General features: G+C 41.8%; 1 protein-coding gene across 15 annotated transcripts in view; it reads left to right on the top strand.

Moving 5' to 3' along the window:
- The window catches only part of LIMCH1 (LIM and calponin homology domains 1), a 179,224-nt gene that overhangs the window by 142,115 nt on the left and 17,864 nt on the right, over positions 1-19,245 (top strand). For 14 of the 15 annotated variants that reach the window (XM_085059071.1, XM_085059070.1, XM_085059074.1 and 11 more), the window contains 5 exons: positions 3,251-3,472; positions 12,868-12,961; positions 15,334-15,506; positions 16,162-16,267; positions 18,520-18,548. In XM_085059071.1, the coding sequence (XP_084915197.1) occupies positions 3,251-3,472; positions 12,868-12,961; positions 15,334-15,506; positions 16,162-16,267; positions 18,520-18,548 (624 nt within the window). The remainder of the gene's footprint in view (positions 1-3,250; positions 3,473-12,867; positions 12,962-15,333; positions 15,507-16,161; positions 16,268-18,519; positions 18,549-19,245) is intronic. The other variant, XM_085059073.1, reaches the window with a different exon arrangement.

Below are 19,245 nucleotides of genomic sequence, written 5' to 3'. Positions count from 1 at the left end.
CCTATACCTCAGTAGGTATGCCCCCAGAGTTTACATTTTAGACATCAGTGAATCATGGATCTTTGATTTTTTTTCTGATCCTTGATACTTTTTTCATCAGAGGATCCAGATATCTGTGTGCATCACCGTAATGTTAATGCATATATAATTCACATACATATGTGGGAAAAAACTAACCCATGAAGGCTACTATCCCCTGCCAGCCACAACAAAAAAATTTGTCTGAATCTTGTTCAGATGATGTGGAAAAATGTTATTTGTCTCAGTAGGAATCATTCCCTAGGACATGTAGCTGTAGCATTATTTTCCCTTGAAACACCAATTTGTCGGTGATTCTTGGCTCTGGTGACAATGTGTTGACTTCCTCCAGATCAGAAGGAAAGGAGTATGTTTGTTTAACTCTGCAGCCAGGGCATCTCTCCTGCTCATTTGAACATTCGGTTTTCCTCCTTAATATAAATAGAGAAAAATTTTAGTCTAAACAGAGACACTGAAATGGATGGTGCAGCCTGCCGGTGTTTCCCTGGCTTTTTTATTTCTGAGATCTTTCATAACCTGCCTCTCTGGTAGATAATTCAGCACACAGTCCCACAAGACTTTGGGCTCAGTGCCTGCTCACACTTGCATTTGGAAATAAACCCTAAGAGAGGTGCTGTGTTAAGTGGATGATGTCAGTGAGGAAAGGAAGGGAACATTTTCATCTGAAAAACAGTCAAAAGGGGTGAAACAGGTGGTAGAGCTGATTGTGCAAGGTGCTAACTGCCTTCACCTTCCTGCACATATGTGTATTAGTTTGAAAACAAACCAATGTCAGGATTAAAATTTAATAGGAAAAAATAAAAATAAGTGTAATAGTACAAGGAAAAGCACTGACAAAGTCAGATACAACCTGACACCCTGTTAGGGTGGTGGTAGTAGTCCAAGTGAAGTAGTTAGGTTGAAGCAGTGATCCTGTGGAAGGTCTGGTCTCCAGCTGAAGGTCCAGTAGTATCTCTTGTCCTCTGGGAACCCAACAGACAAGGCTAACTTAGGCAGTTCCAAGGCCAGGTTATATCCAGGTGGGAATGCTTGGCTCCTCCCTCCTGGGTGGAGCATCTCACAATAGGATGAGATAATTCCATAAGTCATGCAGTGGGTTCTTGATGGCCAATTAACAGTTATCAGGGGTGAGTCATAGCAAGAGATAACAGCTAATGTCCCACAGCTGGTGGTAATAGAATACTGAATACATCTATATTGTAACCTAGGACAATGTGGCAGAGCTAAGAATGCCCAGCAGCTCAGAGATGGCCTCATAGTTAATCATGCTCATACAGAACAGGTCTCTGGGTGCACGTGTACAAGAAGTCAACGGGAGGAGTTTGCCCTCAGCTTGGTGCAGGTGGTATAGATTAACTTGGAGTGCCACTCCTGAGGTATCCAGCCTGTTCACTCAATAAGTGAGGAAGGATCTCTGTGCACAGAGTAGCAAAGCCCTCTTTACTCCTCACCCCTGCTGACAAGCCTATAAACATCTGTGCTGTAGCCAGGCAGGAGTAATGTGGTGGTACTGAGACATGATCCTCTCCCAGTCTCTCCACCTGGACCCTCTTATGGTGAACAGCTAGTGAGCTCTCTGCAGCAAGATTGCCCCTGTATGCTTTTACAAAGAGCTCTTCAAATTGAAGGGAGTCTTTACATGCCACCTCCACTCAGAAATTACAATGTTAACATGCCAAGTAGTTTTATCAGTGCAGAGGAAGAAGCCAGAGCATGTTTTGTACTTTCTTCCTTGCTTAAAAGTTCCTTAGCAGGAATATATGGCCACGAAGGAGCTAGCTTGACCCTGAGAAAAAAGGTAGTTAACCTGTTTACATACTCCCCTTTTCAAAGGGATTCCCTAAAGTAATTTTTTGGGGAAAGCAGCTAATCTATTTTACTGCCTTATGGAGAGGGTGGAATGTCCAGTTTTATTTGCTGGTGCCTTGATTCCCTGTTATGAACAATAAAGAAACAAGTGGATGAACTCTGCTGCTCCTGTCCCTTCAAAGTTCACATGACAGTGCTTCAAAAAAGCACAGACTGCTAATACTGTGGTGAGGTCATCAGGGTACATAAGTAATTCATCAGCATAATTAGTCCTGGAGAACCTGCTTGGCTCTTGCATAAGTGTCTTGCATGGGAGAGAGGAGATTTATGTGCTTTTGCAGTTTGACAGGCTTTAAGACAGCTAGTTCCCCAAGACTTAGTCCCGTTCGCAAGATTCTTTGATATCTGGCCGATTTGTCTAAAAATACCATTTATTTGACACAGAACATAACAAACATACAAACATAGAACAGATTGACACACATAGACACACAATGAATACATAATTGCAACACTATGGTAGCTAAAAATGCAATTATGGGGTAAAACCTTGCTTGAACTATAAAAATAGTTAAAAACGCAAGAAATGCTTGCTTGAACGATAATGCAAGTTAAGAAATGCTTGCTTGAGCTAGCTGAAATGCAAGTTAAGAAAGGTACCTATAAGTTAGCCGGAATAATACAATTTAGGAAACTCAAATGATCTTACCAAATCCATATTTGGAGCTGGAATACATTAAGATTTCCTCACTCAATCCCAGGGAAGTAACCGCAGGGCTGCGTCCAGACCTGGGGAGAAGGCATTTCTTCACGCTGTAGAAAGCTTCTGATTTTACTGAGTTTTTCGTGGTGTTTTATAGGGAAAAGAGTGTGTATTTGCGGTCACCTGAAAATTATTCACATTCTCTCAGTGTCTCGCTCTGAGTTCCAGACGCCAGCACTGATAGTCAGGATTAAGCCATTGACTTAATCTGAGCCATCGATCTCGGCTAGCAATCAGGGAGAGAGAGAAGGGGGGGGGGGGGTGTCTGTCCTGCCACAATAAGGCAGTGCAAAACCCAGCAGTTTTGGTCTAAATTTAACATAAAAATTGGGTTTTTTAAAACATGCTTTGTTCTGTGATGCACACAAAGGGTGTCTGTATGTTGCTGGGAGAATGGAATGTGGGAAACCAGGAAATCCAGAAAAATTATTTCCTTGTGTCTGTATTTTGTTTATGAGCCCCCTAAGGTCATAGGGTCTTCTTCTGTTTTGGCCTGTTGAATGAAATATGTGCTTGGCTCCATCCTTCACTGATAACACAGACTGTGTTAATGATTGTAGTATCATGTTGAACTCCTAATTTCCTAAATTCCTTTGAATGCTACTTGCCTCAGCATATTTATTTAACTGTTGTCTGCAGGTAGATGGAAAAGTCAGCATGAATGGAGAAAATGTCAACGGCATGGAAGAAAAGGATAAAGAATGCACAACAGTAATATTTACTCCTTCACCAACCAGATCTCTGAAATTTGACGGAGTAGCCAGAGGGGACAGGCCCCCAGTAGAGTTGAAGAAGGACCCCCCAAGTGTTGAGCTCAGTTTACAGAGGCCTGCCACTCAGAGTGTGCACAAAGAGCCAACAGTAAGACCAACACGAACAAACCAGCCTTACTTTCTTTGCCAATTTTCTGTCTCATGATGTGTTTAATCACTAACTAATGATACCCAAGTGCCTATGTTTGCCTTATTTCAAAAGGGTGTGCCCAGACTAGGAAAAAAACTATAAACAAAACCCAAAATCCTTTGTAAATTAAAGGCTTCTTCCTTTTGTATGTGGGTAGAGAAATAGGAGGGTAAGACTAAAAAACTTTTTGCAGCCAGTGCGGTTTTTGGGGGTTTTATCTGTTTTTTTGTTGTTGTTTTGGGTTTTTTTTCCAGATATGAGGCAGCTGATAAGTGTGCTTTAAGTGTGCTGGGCCACGGAGAAGTTGATTTAGTGTCCCAGCCGTTGTGCAGGTTTATTCAGCGCTTCTCGTAATGTAAGCTGATTAGATCAGCAACGTAATTGGACTGTGTGAGCCATTATAATTAGTCTCAGTTTTCAAAGAGAGGATGTAGATGTGCTGGCAGTTTTGAACATTTGGTTTTCATTCCCCTCTCAGAAATATTAGAAAAAGGGATAAGCTATTGAAATGCTCAGAGGGGCCAACATGCTTCTTAACTGCCTTATCAGAGAAACAAATTAATTTTACCTTTTCATCTTTCTCTCCCTGCCTTCCCCAGAGAAAAAGGCAGGAGTAAAACTAGAGCATATCACAGCAGGCATCTAGATGCTACAAAACTGTAATAAAAGTAGATCGTAAAAACAAAACAAGAAATAAGGAGAGGATTGCAAAGAGAGCGTGTAAAAGGGCTGCAAGCAAGTGACAGGAGAGGGAATTCTCACCATTTTTACTTCTGTAACAACAAAGAGAATTGGAGATGTGGTGAGAGTTGGAATATGATAATTTTGTCTTTCATCTCAGATTTCATCCAAACATTGGCCAGATGGATAACAGGGAGCAGACAGGGATCTGTCCTGGGGCGTGATGGCTCATTCATGAGAAAGAGTTTGTGTTTTACTCCTCTGCTTAATGTTGGTCTCTACATATGGACAGCTGAACCAGGGAGCCTGCAGCAATCATGGGAATTGGGGTGTGCTGTGAGCACAGACTTGATCCTGTTAGAGGGAACTAGTATTGAGTCAAAAGTGAATTATTTGTAGGGAAGGCAGAGCTGAGGCTGCTCCTGTCAGAACAATTTGGCTGTGAGGGAAAAGCCAGCTAAGCATTGCATCTGATATGGAAGAGCAGGTACTGGGGGTGTTTGGAAGACACAGAAGAACCTCAGATATTGCTGAAGATTAGAAGTTCATTGACAATCAGAAAAGTAGCCAAGTGAAAGTGTTACTGTCTCCTTTTTTAGGATTTTCATGCCCAGTTAGAGTTATGAGGAAACTCAGCAGCAGAACTCACTGTTAGTTCTTGAGTGTGTTTGTATCTGTTTGATGTCCTCTCATCCTCCCCTTTCTACAGCTTTGAGGATGATATGGCCAGCTGAATGCAAATTTTTCTGTGTCTGGTTTCTCTTTCCAATTCTTAGCTCTTATGGTGATACTGGCAAAGGAGGCAGAAGAGTCTTACTCCTCAGATTCCCTGTGACTCTTGACATTTGCAGAATAGCTCCTGGTTTGTAAGCTTGAATGCACTTAATGATGAAGCCTACAAGAGAGAATAAGTGTGCACCAAAAGGGTGCTAGGGACAGAGTGTCTCTGCTCTGACTGCAGATTTTATATTAGTAGCCTCACAATACCATCAGTAATGTGATTGGGTAGTGAAAATTATCGTAATTACTCCTGGCACTTCAGCCTCAAGCAAAGGTATTGTGTATTAAGCATGTCAAGGGCAGAGCAAGGAGAGCAGACTGCTTTGAGGGGGTATCTTCCATGGGAAAACAAGTGTAATACACTGAATGTGATGAGAGAGAGGAGAAGGAGATCTGCCTGTGGCTGGAAGGGAATTTGCCAGCCTAAAATAAGATTTCAGGTTCTGTTTCTTCTGGATGTTTACTTCTCTTCACCCAGATGCTTCTTTTTAATTTTCCAGGTCTGCATGCCTCAGACTAAGATATGGGCAGTAATTTAGCTATTGAGCATACAAGAGAGCCCTGGATTGTTAATGGAAAGGGCTTAGATGCCAGGTCACAGACATGGGGCATGGTACTGATGCTTGGCATCTGCACTGTGAGTGCTGGGACACAGACAAGCACCGCTATAGACAGCTTGATATGGATGTAATTGGTCTGGGGCCTTATCTGCAAGAATTGGGCAGCTGTGCTGGATTCACTTCACTCAGCCTTCTCCCTGTACTTATTTTACTTTGGACTTCGGACAACTAACACAACAATGTCAGCTTCATCTGCAGAGCCTGAAATGCTGAACTCCTCTGTGAAGGATATCACCCCTCCTAGGAAGATTGGGAATCCAAATTAGGAAAGATAAGATCCTCCTGGGCTTGTCCCACTCCCCATAAAACATGACCTCTAGCTTGGTGGGATACTGTATCTAGCTGTCACTGTCATCATTCCAGAGGGGAAAAAGGAGTTTGATTTTTTGCTCCAGGGATGGGACTTCCAAGTTACACATTCTTAGAAGTAAGAAAACCTTCTGAAAGCCTCCACTATCACCTCCCACAAGGAAAAAACAGGGTCATGGGTTTTCTCTGATGCTTAACCCTTCTGACATTCTAGAAGAGGAGGAGAAAATGTCAGAAACAGGCATAGAAAAGCAGCTGAGATGAAGAAGAGCTGTCTAGAGTGGAAGAAATTACTGAAGCTTCTTTGACTTGAGACAACTTTTACAAATTAAGTGTGTTTTCAAAGCCATTTCTAAATTTGCTTTCACTGTTTCACTGTTTGTTTGTATATTTTATTGATACAGTTCTTGTTAGCTATGTCCTTCCCAGGCTTTGAATAAGATTCACAGGTAATCTGTTAAGAAATGCTGTTTCTTTTTTTTTTTTTTTTGCTGTTTTTTCCCTCTAGTTGCTTGTAGATTGGTATAGTTTTGTGTTTTATTCACTCATTTTCTGCTCCAAGTCTCTTTTGTGAAATATGTATTTCTTCTCATGTATACATTACCTGTGGCACTCCTGTCCTCCCCTTCTGATACTCTTCCTTTTCTTTACATGCCCCTTCTTCCTCCATTTCTCACAGGGCTGCTCCCCTGCTGTTCCAGTTCACTTGTCAAATGGACTACTTCTGTCTTCTCTCAGCCTAGCAGGCTTCCCTTTGAAGCTCTGTAGTGCTAGTTTGAATCTGTCTGGCTGCCCTCAGGCATTGTCTGCAACAGAGGAAGATGCTGTGCAACTCTACTCCAACAGTGCTTTTGGCCTGAAGTTTATTTAAGTTGCACCACTTAAAACACTAATACTATTGAGGCTTTTGGGGAGCTAGTGAAATGCAGAGATCATTTCCTGTGGGTGAGACCTCAGTGTCAGTTGTCTTTTTGACAAGAGAAGAATCCCATCTATATGTGGATCAAATAATGTTTGTCAATCAGACACTGATTGGGAAGCACGTGTACATCCTGCCTGAATCTACTATGAAATGAGATGCAAAAAACTGCAGCAGGTGGGCAGGACAGTAAAGAAAAATATTATTAAAAAGTATACTTACATCTATAGTGTATAAGTAGAGTATGAGTGTAAGTATGTATAAGGAGAGTATTATGTAGAGTGTAGGTAGTGTATAAGGGATTTTACAAGAGACTTACCTTTCCTTAAAGTGGCTTATGAAATTTGGCCTATGATTAAAGGCTAAAAAGGATAAATGTGGCCTACAAAGAGGATGGAAACATCCCACTGGTGTTTGAGGAGCACTGTGATGCTAAGAGGGGTATTAGGTGAAGCATACCTGTACCTCTCAATGCAGTTGGAAAAACTGGAGCACAGGCCCAAAGAGTGATCAGTCAGTGGCAATACCAGCAATAATGTGAGAATCATCTCATCCTGGTCCTACCTGTCAGCCATTTAGGCTGTGTTTTCTTTCTTTTATACAGAACCATGGTGAACACTACAAATGCTGAGAAGTTGTATCCTCTAGCTTTTTGAATCAGAAGTTGGCAAAGTAAATGTTCTGTTTTAAAACAGTGTTTGTGCAGATTTTAGTGTAGGGGGATTACTTGGTTGGTAAGTAAAATCACTTTGTTTTAATAAATCTTTGTATGAGCATTTAGAAATTATTGGCTTCTTATAGCTCTAATTATAACTTTTCTCTGATCAACGAAAAAAAAATATAGGCAGCAACTTAAAAAAGATCAGGGTGAGGTGGTGATGGTGGGGAGAGACAGCTTTCTTTTAATTTTTCTCTAGCTCGCTTAAACTTGTCCATTCCTATTCACTGCATGCTTGGCAGAAAATAAACTTGTTTTCTATATCCAAGTAACACTCTCCCTCATGTTCAAAAATTTACTGATTGAACTGAGATTAAAGTATAAGCTTTCTTGTGGTTGAGGATTGTTGGCCAAGCTACAGGAGAGCAGGGCTGAAATCTTGGTTTGTACATATCCGGTATGACAAGTCTTTGTTCTGGATTCATTACAAGAAACACTCGTAGAGTAAGTATGTCTGTTCCAGATTGACAGCTTTGCCTTGAACTACACATGAAAAGATGTGTGGAGGGCTGGACTACCTGAAGGGAAAAGGGTGTAGGATGAGAAGTGAGAGCAACAAAGCTTCGAAACAGCTAGAAGGGAACTCTGCTCAGCATTTGGTTATGAACATAACATGCCTGTCTCCTGTCCTTCAGACAGCCATGCACTTTTCAGTGTCTGTCAGTGAAAGAAGCTAATTTTATACCCTAATTGAGCAGTAATAAGTCTAATGCCTATCAGGAATACTTCAGACTATTTCTGGCAACATTTTCAAGCCTTCTTTGTCAGTTACTGATTACCCTGGTCTTTTGTTGTAAATAGCTGGCCTGAGTATAGCATTGTATAGCTGGCAGATGACTTAACCTGTTGAAGCAGTGTTCTGGTTGTAGTACTATGTCTGGCATAGCATGCAAGAAACTAAGCTGTGGCAACCCAAGGTCATGCTATCACTACTGCTCACATCAGCTGAAAGCACTAATTTTGCTGCAGAAATCTTTGTATGAAAATTTTGAAGTCAATGATCTGCGTAGAATTCGAATCACAGAAGTTTTGTGATTTGTCAGACTATTTCTACATATGGCTATTGATACTGCAACAAATTTCATTCCTGAATGGTTTTACAGAATTTAAATTGTAGTTTTAACCTGATTCTTTCTGGTATCTCTGCATTCTCACTGGTTCCAGACAGCATGTTTTGTCATGTTTTCATAGAATATACAATAACAATATATTGCATGATTTTGTGTGCAAGCAGTGTTAACTGAGCTATGTTTTGATTTAATTTACAATAAGGGTTAATAAAGTTCTACTGTAACTTCCTTTGGAGTTTGTATTCTTGTAGAAGTTGTGATACTCTGTTTGTTAGGTATTTCTGGGGTTTTTATTTTTAGGGTTTTATAAGGTTGTAAATTTCTGCTACAGCAGTAGCCAATATGGCCATTTCTGGCTTGTATTATCTTAATTAAAGAAATACTTGGACTTATATCCTAGTTTATGTAATACAAATCCTGTCTGTCGCAAACTGAACTAATTTATTTTCATGTCTAATAGGTGTTTGGTAACACTATATACTTGTGCTTGTGTCTTTGTGAAATGGATACCTTGTTTAGCAGAACACCAGTATCGCTTTGTCCTCTGTTACTGATGTGCTCCTAACCACAACTGTCATCACAATATTTAACTTGCCATCATGAGCTAAGGCTAAGTCATAAATGGGGAAGCTTACTTTAACTCCTGGGTATCCAGATGCGTGGGGTAATAAAAACACTGATCCAAGTACACAGCATTCTTCAGTTTTTCAGAACTAATAGGGCAGAGTCTTGACACCAGCCTGTATCTCTGATCTGGGCAGAGATCATCACAGCCCCTACACACTGAGGTATTTCCTACTCCTCTTGAAGGCTTCATTGCCTGTGGTGGTGTTGTGTGACCTTCCCTCCCAGGCATCTGCAGCAGAGCCAGTGTTTGGGATGGCTCTGTTGCCCTGCAGAAAGAGACCTCTGCCCACACAAATACGTATGGCTATGTCAGAGGGTGCTGAGAGGCTGCATCAGTCCTTCATCACAAGGCATGAGAGCTCCTCATAGAACTGAAATACCTCATCACTCACTAGGTTACTCAGTCTTTCAGTGTCCATGTCAAAATATGGTCCTCTTAGGTGTAATGAAATGTTTGTATGCCTTTTTTTGTGTTTGGTGATATCATCATTTGATTACAAATATTTATGAAATGTGAAGGATGATAATCTGTGGTAGAAAAGATAATTTATCAACAAGAATTTTCTTGAGCGTATCATATACCTGTGGATAAAATACTAGATAATACTACATTACCTTGGTATTATAAATAGAATTAAATTTAGTGGAAATAAGAGAATTCCCCAGTGAAACTGACTTAATTTTTTTATAAATTACTTATTAATCAGTTTTATATTTTTAGCTGTATGTCACTAGCATTTAATTGCTCAGCAGAGGGAGGAGAAAGAGTCAAGTCTCGTGAGCAGGAACAGAACTTCTGCAGCATGCCATTGGAAAGTCAATTTTCCTGCAGCAAGTAATAGCTCTTTTTTCTATAAATAACGTTTATGTCTACACCTGGTTCAACTTCCTGGATATAGGTTATGGGTAGGTTTAGTTATTGCACTTGTGCAGGATAGCTGCATGCCAGCACCGTGTTTAGTTTTCTGAGGCAACTCTAGACCCAGAGGGGATAGAAGTGCAATGTTTGTATGCATCACTGCAGCATTTACTAAGCATTTTTGTCTCCCTGAGAGGCCACTGTGGCTGTGCTCTTTCTCTAGCACCAGCTGACATCAGCAATTCACTTTCCTGGGTGTAACAGTTTAACACTTTTTGTATTGGCCCTGGGATTATTACAGTGTATAGCTATAAAGCCTCTGAGGTTGAAATTAGTTGAATTTATTTAATTTTAATTTTTCAATTTGGACAATTGCTTTTTGAGAGTGAAGGGTGAATTCTGTTGTTTTACCAAAAAATATCAATCTAAATATTAATAATTGAAATCTATAACAATTTCTTTGGGAGGGCTAATGGCTTGGAGCAGCGTGTTTGGAACCTGTTGCTTTTCCATGTGAAAACTACTTTGTTTAGGGCAAATCCCAAGCTCTCAATAATAGTCATTTGTTTAGGTCTAACAGAGTTTTGTAGGTTGTAGAATGACATAGAATAATTCAGGTTGTAGGTCTCTAGATGAGTCTGCTGCTCAAAACAGGATCAGGCATGAGATCAGAACAGGTTGCTATGGGCTCGATCATTTGAATCTTGAGAACCTCTGAGGACAGAGATGGCACAACCCATCTGGCTAGCCTGTTGCACTGGCTGGCCTGTCCTCATGCAGAAAATAAATACTTATTTCTCCTTTGAGCAAAGTTGGGAAGGATTTCCAGTAGCTTCTCCTATGGCTGCTGTTGTATCAGGAGCCAGAACTGAGGCTGAAGGGGAAATTTTCTTTAGTTTCAGTAGTGTTCTGCTGGGGCTTTTGAGGTGAAAGCTCTCAGTGATACACACACTGGCATCCAGATGAGCTGGGAGAGAGAGGTGGGTTATATGAAAGAAAAGAACAACTAAATAGCAAGAAATTAACCTCTGGAGCACAGGACTTGCAGTCTTTGGAGCATTTCTCTGGGGCTATGTTTTAGCCTGTGCTTCATCTCCAGTGACTGTCCCTCCTGGGAGTGTGTGAGACATGGAGGGAGAGGTCTGTGCTTTCTTCACTTGTGGTTTGGATGCATTCACAAGTGGACATAGTAGAGAGGACGTCCTGAAACTTTCCATGTTACCTTTTTGGAGACTCTTTCTGCCTCATCCAGTTTGTGAACTGCTTTTGGGCAGGTGGGGGATGTGCTTCCGTGTCTGGCCGGGGCAGAGGCTGAGGGTGGCAGAGGTGAGGGTGCACTGGAAGGGGAGGATGGCAGGCAGCCAGCCCAGCAAGTGCTGCCGCTGCTAAAGACTCACGGCTGTGATCTGGCGCCTGTCCTGCTGAGAGGTGGCAGCACGGCCCTTGGCAGCTGCAGGCATCTTCTCTTGTTCCCAGCACTGCTGGCTGCCTGCTGGGCTTGCCTGGGTCACTGGCCCTGGCCACAGCCCCACACCACTGTGCACCATTTCCTTGCAGGGCATCTTCCCACACATGTTCCCTGTCCCTCTTGGGAGCATGCCTCCCTCCAGAAAGGAGGTGAGGCAGGGATTTGCAAGCTTTGCCAGCAGTAAAGTTCCCTGGAGCTTTGTGATGTGTCCATAGGCGTTGACATCCTGTTGGCATTGGCAGCAGACGTCCCCGGTGACTGAGCTGTGGGAGCCCAGGTCTGCTTTTTATGGGGCATGTTCAGATAAGGGACCATAGGCTCTCGTGGGCCTACAGGGATAGGAAACAGGATCCCTACAGAAGGTGGAGGTCTGATTCCTTCCGGCAGAAAAGAGGAAATTTCATCAGATTTCCTCCTTTGCAGCTGTTAATAAGATGGAGGAGTGGGAGGAGGACAGGAAAGTGAGTCTATGATAGACTATTTCTGAAATGTGTTACTTTTTATTTCTAAAAGTAGTCTGCATTTTTTATTTTCCTTCAATATGCCATTTTCCAGATTTTTGATGCATTAGAAGCACAGGCTATCAGCAATGGCTGATAGCTTTGCTGCAGATTTTTCTTGATTTGCATTCTGAAAAAGCAGATGTGTGGTGGAAGTTGCTGAATAGATCAGCTGAAGTGTTACCCTTGTTTTGACAGAGTGTTTTTAACTCTGCAACAGCCCAGTCCCAGGTCAGGAAGCTTGCTTTTCAAAGACATTTGAATTATTGGCTTGATATGGTCTCACCATATTTTTTCAGTCCTCTCTTAATAGTGTTTCAAGTATTTCATTACCTCTAATACCAACTCTGGCTTTTCCCTTCAGATAAGAGATTGTTTAGACAACCGTGAAATAAAGGAAGTATTTAATTACTTTGCCACTTTCCAAACCCCAGTATGTGCTATCTATTCACTAATGCATACGTTTTTGTATTATTCTGGAAGGGGAAACTAGGGGTGAAATGTATGCTTATCTCCAGCTAACACAATCCAAGATATCCTATAGTTCTAAAAGCTTGTAGGAGCTATTCCAAACCAACCACATTAATGGCTGATGATGAGCAATTTGAAAAGGAGATTAAAGCACAGCCATTCAACACCCCAACGGGCACATACTGCTCTGAAACGTTCTCCCCAGCGCCCTGCTGAGCTCCAAACTGATGTGGTTCCAATGCACTACAAAGGAGCAGAAGCACTGCCTTGAGGAATTAGCACATGCTTTTATTTCCACTGCTCTCACTCCATGCTGTGTTCCTCTCTGCAGGCCTCCCCGGTGGAACTCGACGGAGCTGACAGCCTGCAAGCCGAGCCCAGCCCCAGCAGTGCGGCACCTGAGCCCCCGGCAAGCCCATCCCCAGGTGGGTGTGCTGCTGCCCTCACCCCTGCCCTGCCTGTCCCCAGCTGGGTGTGCTGCTGCCCTCACCCCTGCCCCTGCCTTTCCTCGCTTATGGCCCGGGTTGAGGCACATCCTGTGGCAGGAATCCAATAAGAGCAGCAGCAGGAGCACCAACAGGGCTCATTAGAAAATGCTGCAGATGTCAGTAACGTTGACATAAAATGAAATTGTATACACTCAGAATAGTCATTCACTGCAGCAACCCCCCAAGGGACACAGTAGAATTCCTGTTTCAGGGACAGCATGCTAGAAAATTTCCTCCAGGCTCCCTTTCCCACAAAAGGGAGGACTAGATGGTCTGTTGGGGTCCCTTCCAGCCTGGGCTGTTCTGTCATTCTGTGGTTGAAATGACACACATGAGTTGTTCACTTGACCATTTATGCAAGTGAAAAGCCAGTGCCACGGCATGCTGTAAACAGAAAGCAACGAGGGCAGAAGATACCAGTCAGTAATAGCTTCTGTTTGACATTTTTCCCCTCCAAGACATTAAAGAATGGGGAGAAAGAGTAAGGAGGGGCACCTCAGTCCCCAGAGGGGCTTTAAATGGACAGTATTGTGCAGACTCCTAATTTTCTGCTTTAAAGCCTTTATGCATGATTCCTAATCTGGGGAATTTGCTGGTAGAATTTTAAGCTGTTTTCGTCAAAAGTGTGTTTCTGAAACATTGTCTTTGAGTAGGCACTTTATTTGCTGTGTGCTATTATACTAAGTTTGTAGTATTTTTTTGTTATTCATTTTTTAAAATGGGTATATCGAAGTTCAGCTTCGTATGGGTAAGTAAAAAGTACCATATCAAGTAGGTATTTAAATGAGATCTCTGGCTGTGGTTGGTATGTAAGCATAATGCTCCTATTTATTGGGGATAAATGTGACTTAAACAATTGAGCTTTGCCCTCGAACATCAACGAGGTACCATTCCCCAAAGATTAGAAGCACATGGGCTGTTAGCAAGGGCTCATTAACTGACTTAATTACTTTAGCCCCTACGTGCCTAAGTACATAGTTTAACTATCTTGAATTGCACCTGTCAGGTAATGTGGAAGGGGCAATCTTGTGATGAACCAACCAAATTCTCCTCTCAAGAGTCAGCAGTGATGAGATGGTGTTGGCTACAAATCACAAAGCCACCTTGTCTCCAGCTCCCCAGCTGTCAGAAATGCTAAACATGAAGTACTGACAGAAAAGTTCAATATTGTCTGACAAGGAAAACTGAGATAGTGTTGCAAAAATTGATATGATAAAGTAACATGGGGTTTCATTTTGTCTGCTTTGGAGGGATAGATGGGGTCCAAACTGTGTGAACATCTTGTAGCGTAAGCAACCTCCTCTGCTCTTCAGTACAAGCCAAATAGTTCCATGCTGGGGCCCCTATGCCACTAATGATGGGAGAACTGCCCCAAAGGAGAGTGCATCTGCCTTGGCAGCAGGAGCAGCTCTTGTTTCTGCTTGTGTGCACATTCTTAGTGGAGCCTTAGGCTGCATCTCTTTCTTAGCTCACTCTCCCACCCTGTCAAAGAGGTATATTCAGAAGCTGCCACTGCTGCTGTGGTTGAAAAGGAGACAGGATCTGAAGTTTCTGCTTTAGGAGGTTGGAGACATGTCTGGGTGCTTATTCAGTGCCTGGGATGCTGGCAACTGCTCTGCTTCCAGTGGTGGTATCAGCTGTCCACAGGTTAGCTGTCTCAGTCCTCAGCTGTAGGCCTGTGTGCTTCTAGTCCCTTCTCCCAGAAACCAGCATTGACTTGTTGGATTTCTTTAAGAATTAGATGACAAAGAGGTTAATCCAGTCCAAGGCTGCCTGCTAGCACAGTTTGTTTGTTGCCTGATGCTTAACTGATTGTCAGTGGATGTGGTAGGTTTAGTGAAAACAGGCAAGCTGAAGTATCCTCCAGTGCTGACAGTGAGACCATGTCATATAGCTACTTGTCTTTGTAGCATCTTAGGATAGGATTCATCACATAATTCCACTAAAGAGATCTTAGCTCGGTAAGCATATTGTAGGCTACAGCTCAGACAGAGAAGTGTCTGAAATAGTTTATGTGACTGTTTCCCAAGGACTGCTTCTCTGTTTTTGTTCCCCATGAAGGGTGTCCTGGGATGCTCAAGTCAAGTGTAAGCGCATAAATTTTGACAGGTGGATTTCATTCTTAAAATTTTGTCTTCTCTGAGAGATTAATTTTTCCTGTGTTGAAGATAAGTTTATTTTTTTCAAAACATCCAGTAAATGGGCTCACAGTATATCCAGTAGGAAACTGGATTGTAAGAAATAGGGCTACCTTTTATTTGAAAAAGTAAACTAACCTTGCAATATTATCTCTTATGTGTGTGGATTAGGTTCAGATCAAAAGCAATTCAAGTCAACTGCAGCTTGTGCCAGCCCTGTTGTGAAGAGATTAGAATTTCTTCCCAGTCCTGTCCCTTCAGAGGAAGCTACTTCAAGCGAGAAAGATGTGAAGAAAGCTGAAGTAAAGCAGCAGAAGGAAGCAGAGCTCCCTCCTACACAGGAGGTATGTACAAGCAAGAAAGAGAGGGAGTGGAACACCAAACAAACAAAAAAAAAGGAGGAAGATCTTACACAGAAATGTTTATTGTGCAAAGTGGTATTTTTCTCTATATAATGTCACTTCAGAAGTTCATTCAAAACATGACCCTGAAGGATGGTTTTGGCTACCAAATCCTGTAGTCATCACAGAGTTCCCCCTCAAAAGGAACTCTACGGTGTCTGCTTGTAGCATTTGAACCTGTAAACTAGCAGGACCAGAAATGAGAACTTGACCTACAAACCCCATCTATTGGGAGGGCAGAGTGTCCAGAATGTGTAGAAAGTGGAGCTTATCCTCTTGGTCCTCTTGAAGTGCTGAACAAGTGCAGGTGGTGGCAGAGGTAACAAATGGCTATGACAATACTGCTCTGTCAGGTAAGTTAGGTGTTGGTTAGTTAGATATTGTTAGAGGATTGACTTTGGTGTGCAGGGCAGCGTGAATGTCAACAGGAAATGACTTGCAGGACTTCAAAACTGCAACTCCATGTTGTAGTTCTGGAGAGAGAGGCTTCATCTTTGATAATGTTGATTCAGAAAATAAGTAGAAAAGGTTTAAATTAACATTTGATTGAACCTATTGCTTCTTTAATGCTGTTTTCTGCTCCCAAATGTCTGAACAGGTGACAAAAGCAAAAGCCCTGGAACCAAAGGGGAGTGTTGTGCTGCCATTTTTAAAGAAACTACCCGAGACCAGCCAAGTTACTCTACATAATTCTGGTCTACAAGGTGAGCAAAAACCATTTGCAAAAACTTGGTCAGACAGTAGCTGAATATGTGCATGTAGTGTTCAAGGAGAAGTGCTTAATCAATGACTTGGAGCATTTTGGAGCTAAAACAGTTATTTTTCTAGTTTCATTGACTGATATTGATAGTGTGGCTTCTGTGATGCAAAGGACTCTTGTGGCTATTCTTCTTAAACAACAGCAAAAACATGACACAGCAGAGGGGGGCAGGGAGAGCCCTATCTTGCATTTACCTGGCCTAGCAGTAAAGGCTGTATTGTGTCAATGAGTATTACATACTGCTGAAGATGAAAATGACTTAGCAGATGGTTTTATCTCACAATAAAATTTTCTGGAGATAAATTCTGCACTCAGCTGCTCTTGGGGAACTTCTTTTATAGATGAACAATACATGTATTTGGCCACATCCTTGAATTTCACCACTGCCCAACATGAGTTCTTGCAATGCAGAACCCTTTTTTTCCTTGCCTTCATGACAAAGTTTTGCTTGAGACTGATAATGTTTAGTAGTTTGATTTTTATTTATTTTAAAGATGCACATATGTAGGTATTGTGGAAGAAAGAGAGAAAAATTACTGAAGGTCTCTTCCCTATAAGAACTTCCTAGGTTAATCTACAGGTAATACATTGATTAGCCTATTGTTTTCAAGGTTGAAACTACTGAAGGTGATACACTGTGAAAAAACTGGAGAGGGGCTTTCTACAAAGCCATGGAGTGCTAGGACAAGGAATAAAGACTTTAACCTGAAAGAGGATAGATTTAGATTAGGTATTAGGAAGAAATTCTTTGTGATGAGTGTGGTGAGGCCCTGGAACAGGTTGCACAGAGAAGTCGTAGAAGACAAGTTTTAGCCTTGTCCAGTGGAAAGGGTACCAATCCATGGCAGGAGGAATTGAAACTAGGTGATCTTTAAGGTTCATTCCAACCCAGACCACTCTAAGATTGTCTGAAAAGGAATGGAATTGTCACTTGTTTTAAGTGGGGAGGTGCTACCCAAGCAGACTTCGAGAACAACATCATTTTATGTTGAGCAAATCAAACCAAATATCAAGTACCAGGTTGTAGGCCTCTTGCCTCTTTTCTGCCCGGCACTGAAACACTTGGCTGCACTCTAGTGTTCACAGCACATAGAGCACTGAAAGGCTCACAAAATCCTTTATCTGAAGTAGAAGTGAATACAAGCACCATGCAAAGACTTGAAGGGGTAGCTGTCCTTGCTTTAGTGTGCCAGAACTCTCCTGTATGTTCGGGTGCCATGCTGCAAAAGCAGCATTTGAATACAGACAGTCCGTGTGATCTTCAGGTCCATTGTAAATTAGCTGCCACGGGCCAAAGCGGCTGTAGACAAAATCCCTCTAGTGGCCAAGGTGGCTGAGGTCTGAGAGTAGTCTGTCATCGCCTTTTGACCGCGCTGTTTCTTGTTTTGTCTCCGTGCCCTTGCCTGCAGAGCCGCCCCGCGGGGCCGCGGTTCCGCTTAGGGTTCGCAACAGCTGGCGGCGCTCACAGTTTTTCTCCCAGTCAGGTAAATGCAGCTGAGAACAGCTCCAGCCCTTCTGCTGCTCCAGCCCTAGGTGTCTCCGGATGCAGCGCTGGGGTGAAAGCTGATGATCACGGGGACTTGTTCTACCTCTTGCTTTCATAGAAAATATCTATTCCTGCTGCACAGTTGACAAAGAGCTGTTGGGTTGCACATTGTTGTGATGCTCTGGCTTCAGGCACCCAAAAGAAATCCCTTGCCTATAAATACCTTTTTTAAAAAAATCTTTAAATCAGTCTAATTTTCAAAGACATTTGGATAGAAAATGGCAATGGTTCTCTTCGTAACTGTGGCTGTTGAATGGTGTAGTCCCATCCTTTTAGCACTGCTGTACTTTTTCCTTCCTTGCACTGAATCACGAAGGGAAAAGTAGATCAAGGTAGGTAACACTCAGTGTCTGAACACTGCTAACATCTGTGGTCAGAAGTAGATGGCATTAGCTAGTGGTAGAGTAGAACCTGATATTAGTTAATATTGTGCTCCTCTATACCCAGATAAAAAGTAGTTTTGTTGGTGATGGGTGTAATCTGGTTTTCTGATTTATTTGCTTGCAATTAGTCTTAGCATTTGGTTGTGGGATCAAATAGAAAACTAACATGAAGCTCTTATGTGCAGATATAATGTAGATTTATTTGCGGGCTGAGGACATTTTACTATGTTAAATTTAATCTTTCATTGTTTTGGTTTTTTTAAATAGCTGATTCTGATAGTGGTGACAAATCAAACGTGAGTACCTTTTTCGCATTTTTGTTTGGTTTAGAAATTTGTGTTCAGCAGAAATCAATTTTTTTATGCAAACTGTCTTGTAACATCCCTAAATCAGAATGATAATTTTTTTCTCATGGACATGTTAGAGGAAAAGTACAACCCAAATCAAGGCATAGTCTGAATCCGGAATTCATGCATACTCCTCATGTCTGGAGCTAGCTGTACAGTACTTGGCTGCTGGAGCCACTAAAGCTTCACAATCTCAAAATAATATGTAATTCTAAGTGATCCATTCCATTTTAAATGCTTAGAAATGAAAGGACTTCACGAGTTTACTGTTTCCTCAATGAAACAAAAAAACCCAATGCACCACAAATGCTACCCTGAAGTACACAGTATTTCATATTCTGTTTGTCACATTGAAATAGACATAATCTCTTCATATGAGATTCAAATAGTACTCATAGTGGGAAGGGATATGACAGCAAGTATCCAAAATTGCCCTTAATTATAAGGATTTTAAATGTGTCATGTAATAGCATCCTTAGTAAAGCCTGAGGATTTATTTCATTATGGATAAAAATTCAAAGCAAGGCTATAGGCTGTTGTGCTGGAGGACATAAAATGAGAGAATATTTTTTACAATCTAAAATTGCTTTTCATGTTGTGCAGAAGATTATTGAGAAGCAAAATATGTATGTTCTTTAAATTTGGG

This window comes from Lichenostomus cassidix, chromosome 4 (assembly GCF_008360975.1).
Source record: "Lichenostomus cassidix isolate B80296 chromosome 4, HeHo_3.0, whole genome shotgun sequence".
Taxonomy (NCBI): domain Eukaryota; kingdom Metazoa; phylum Chordata; class Aves; order Passeriformes; family Meliphagidae; genus Lichenostomus; species Lichenostomus cassidix.
Note: the sequence above shows the minus strand (reverse complement) of the source record. Positions and strands in the feature narration are given on the sequence as shown.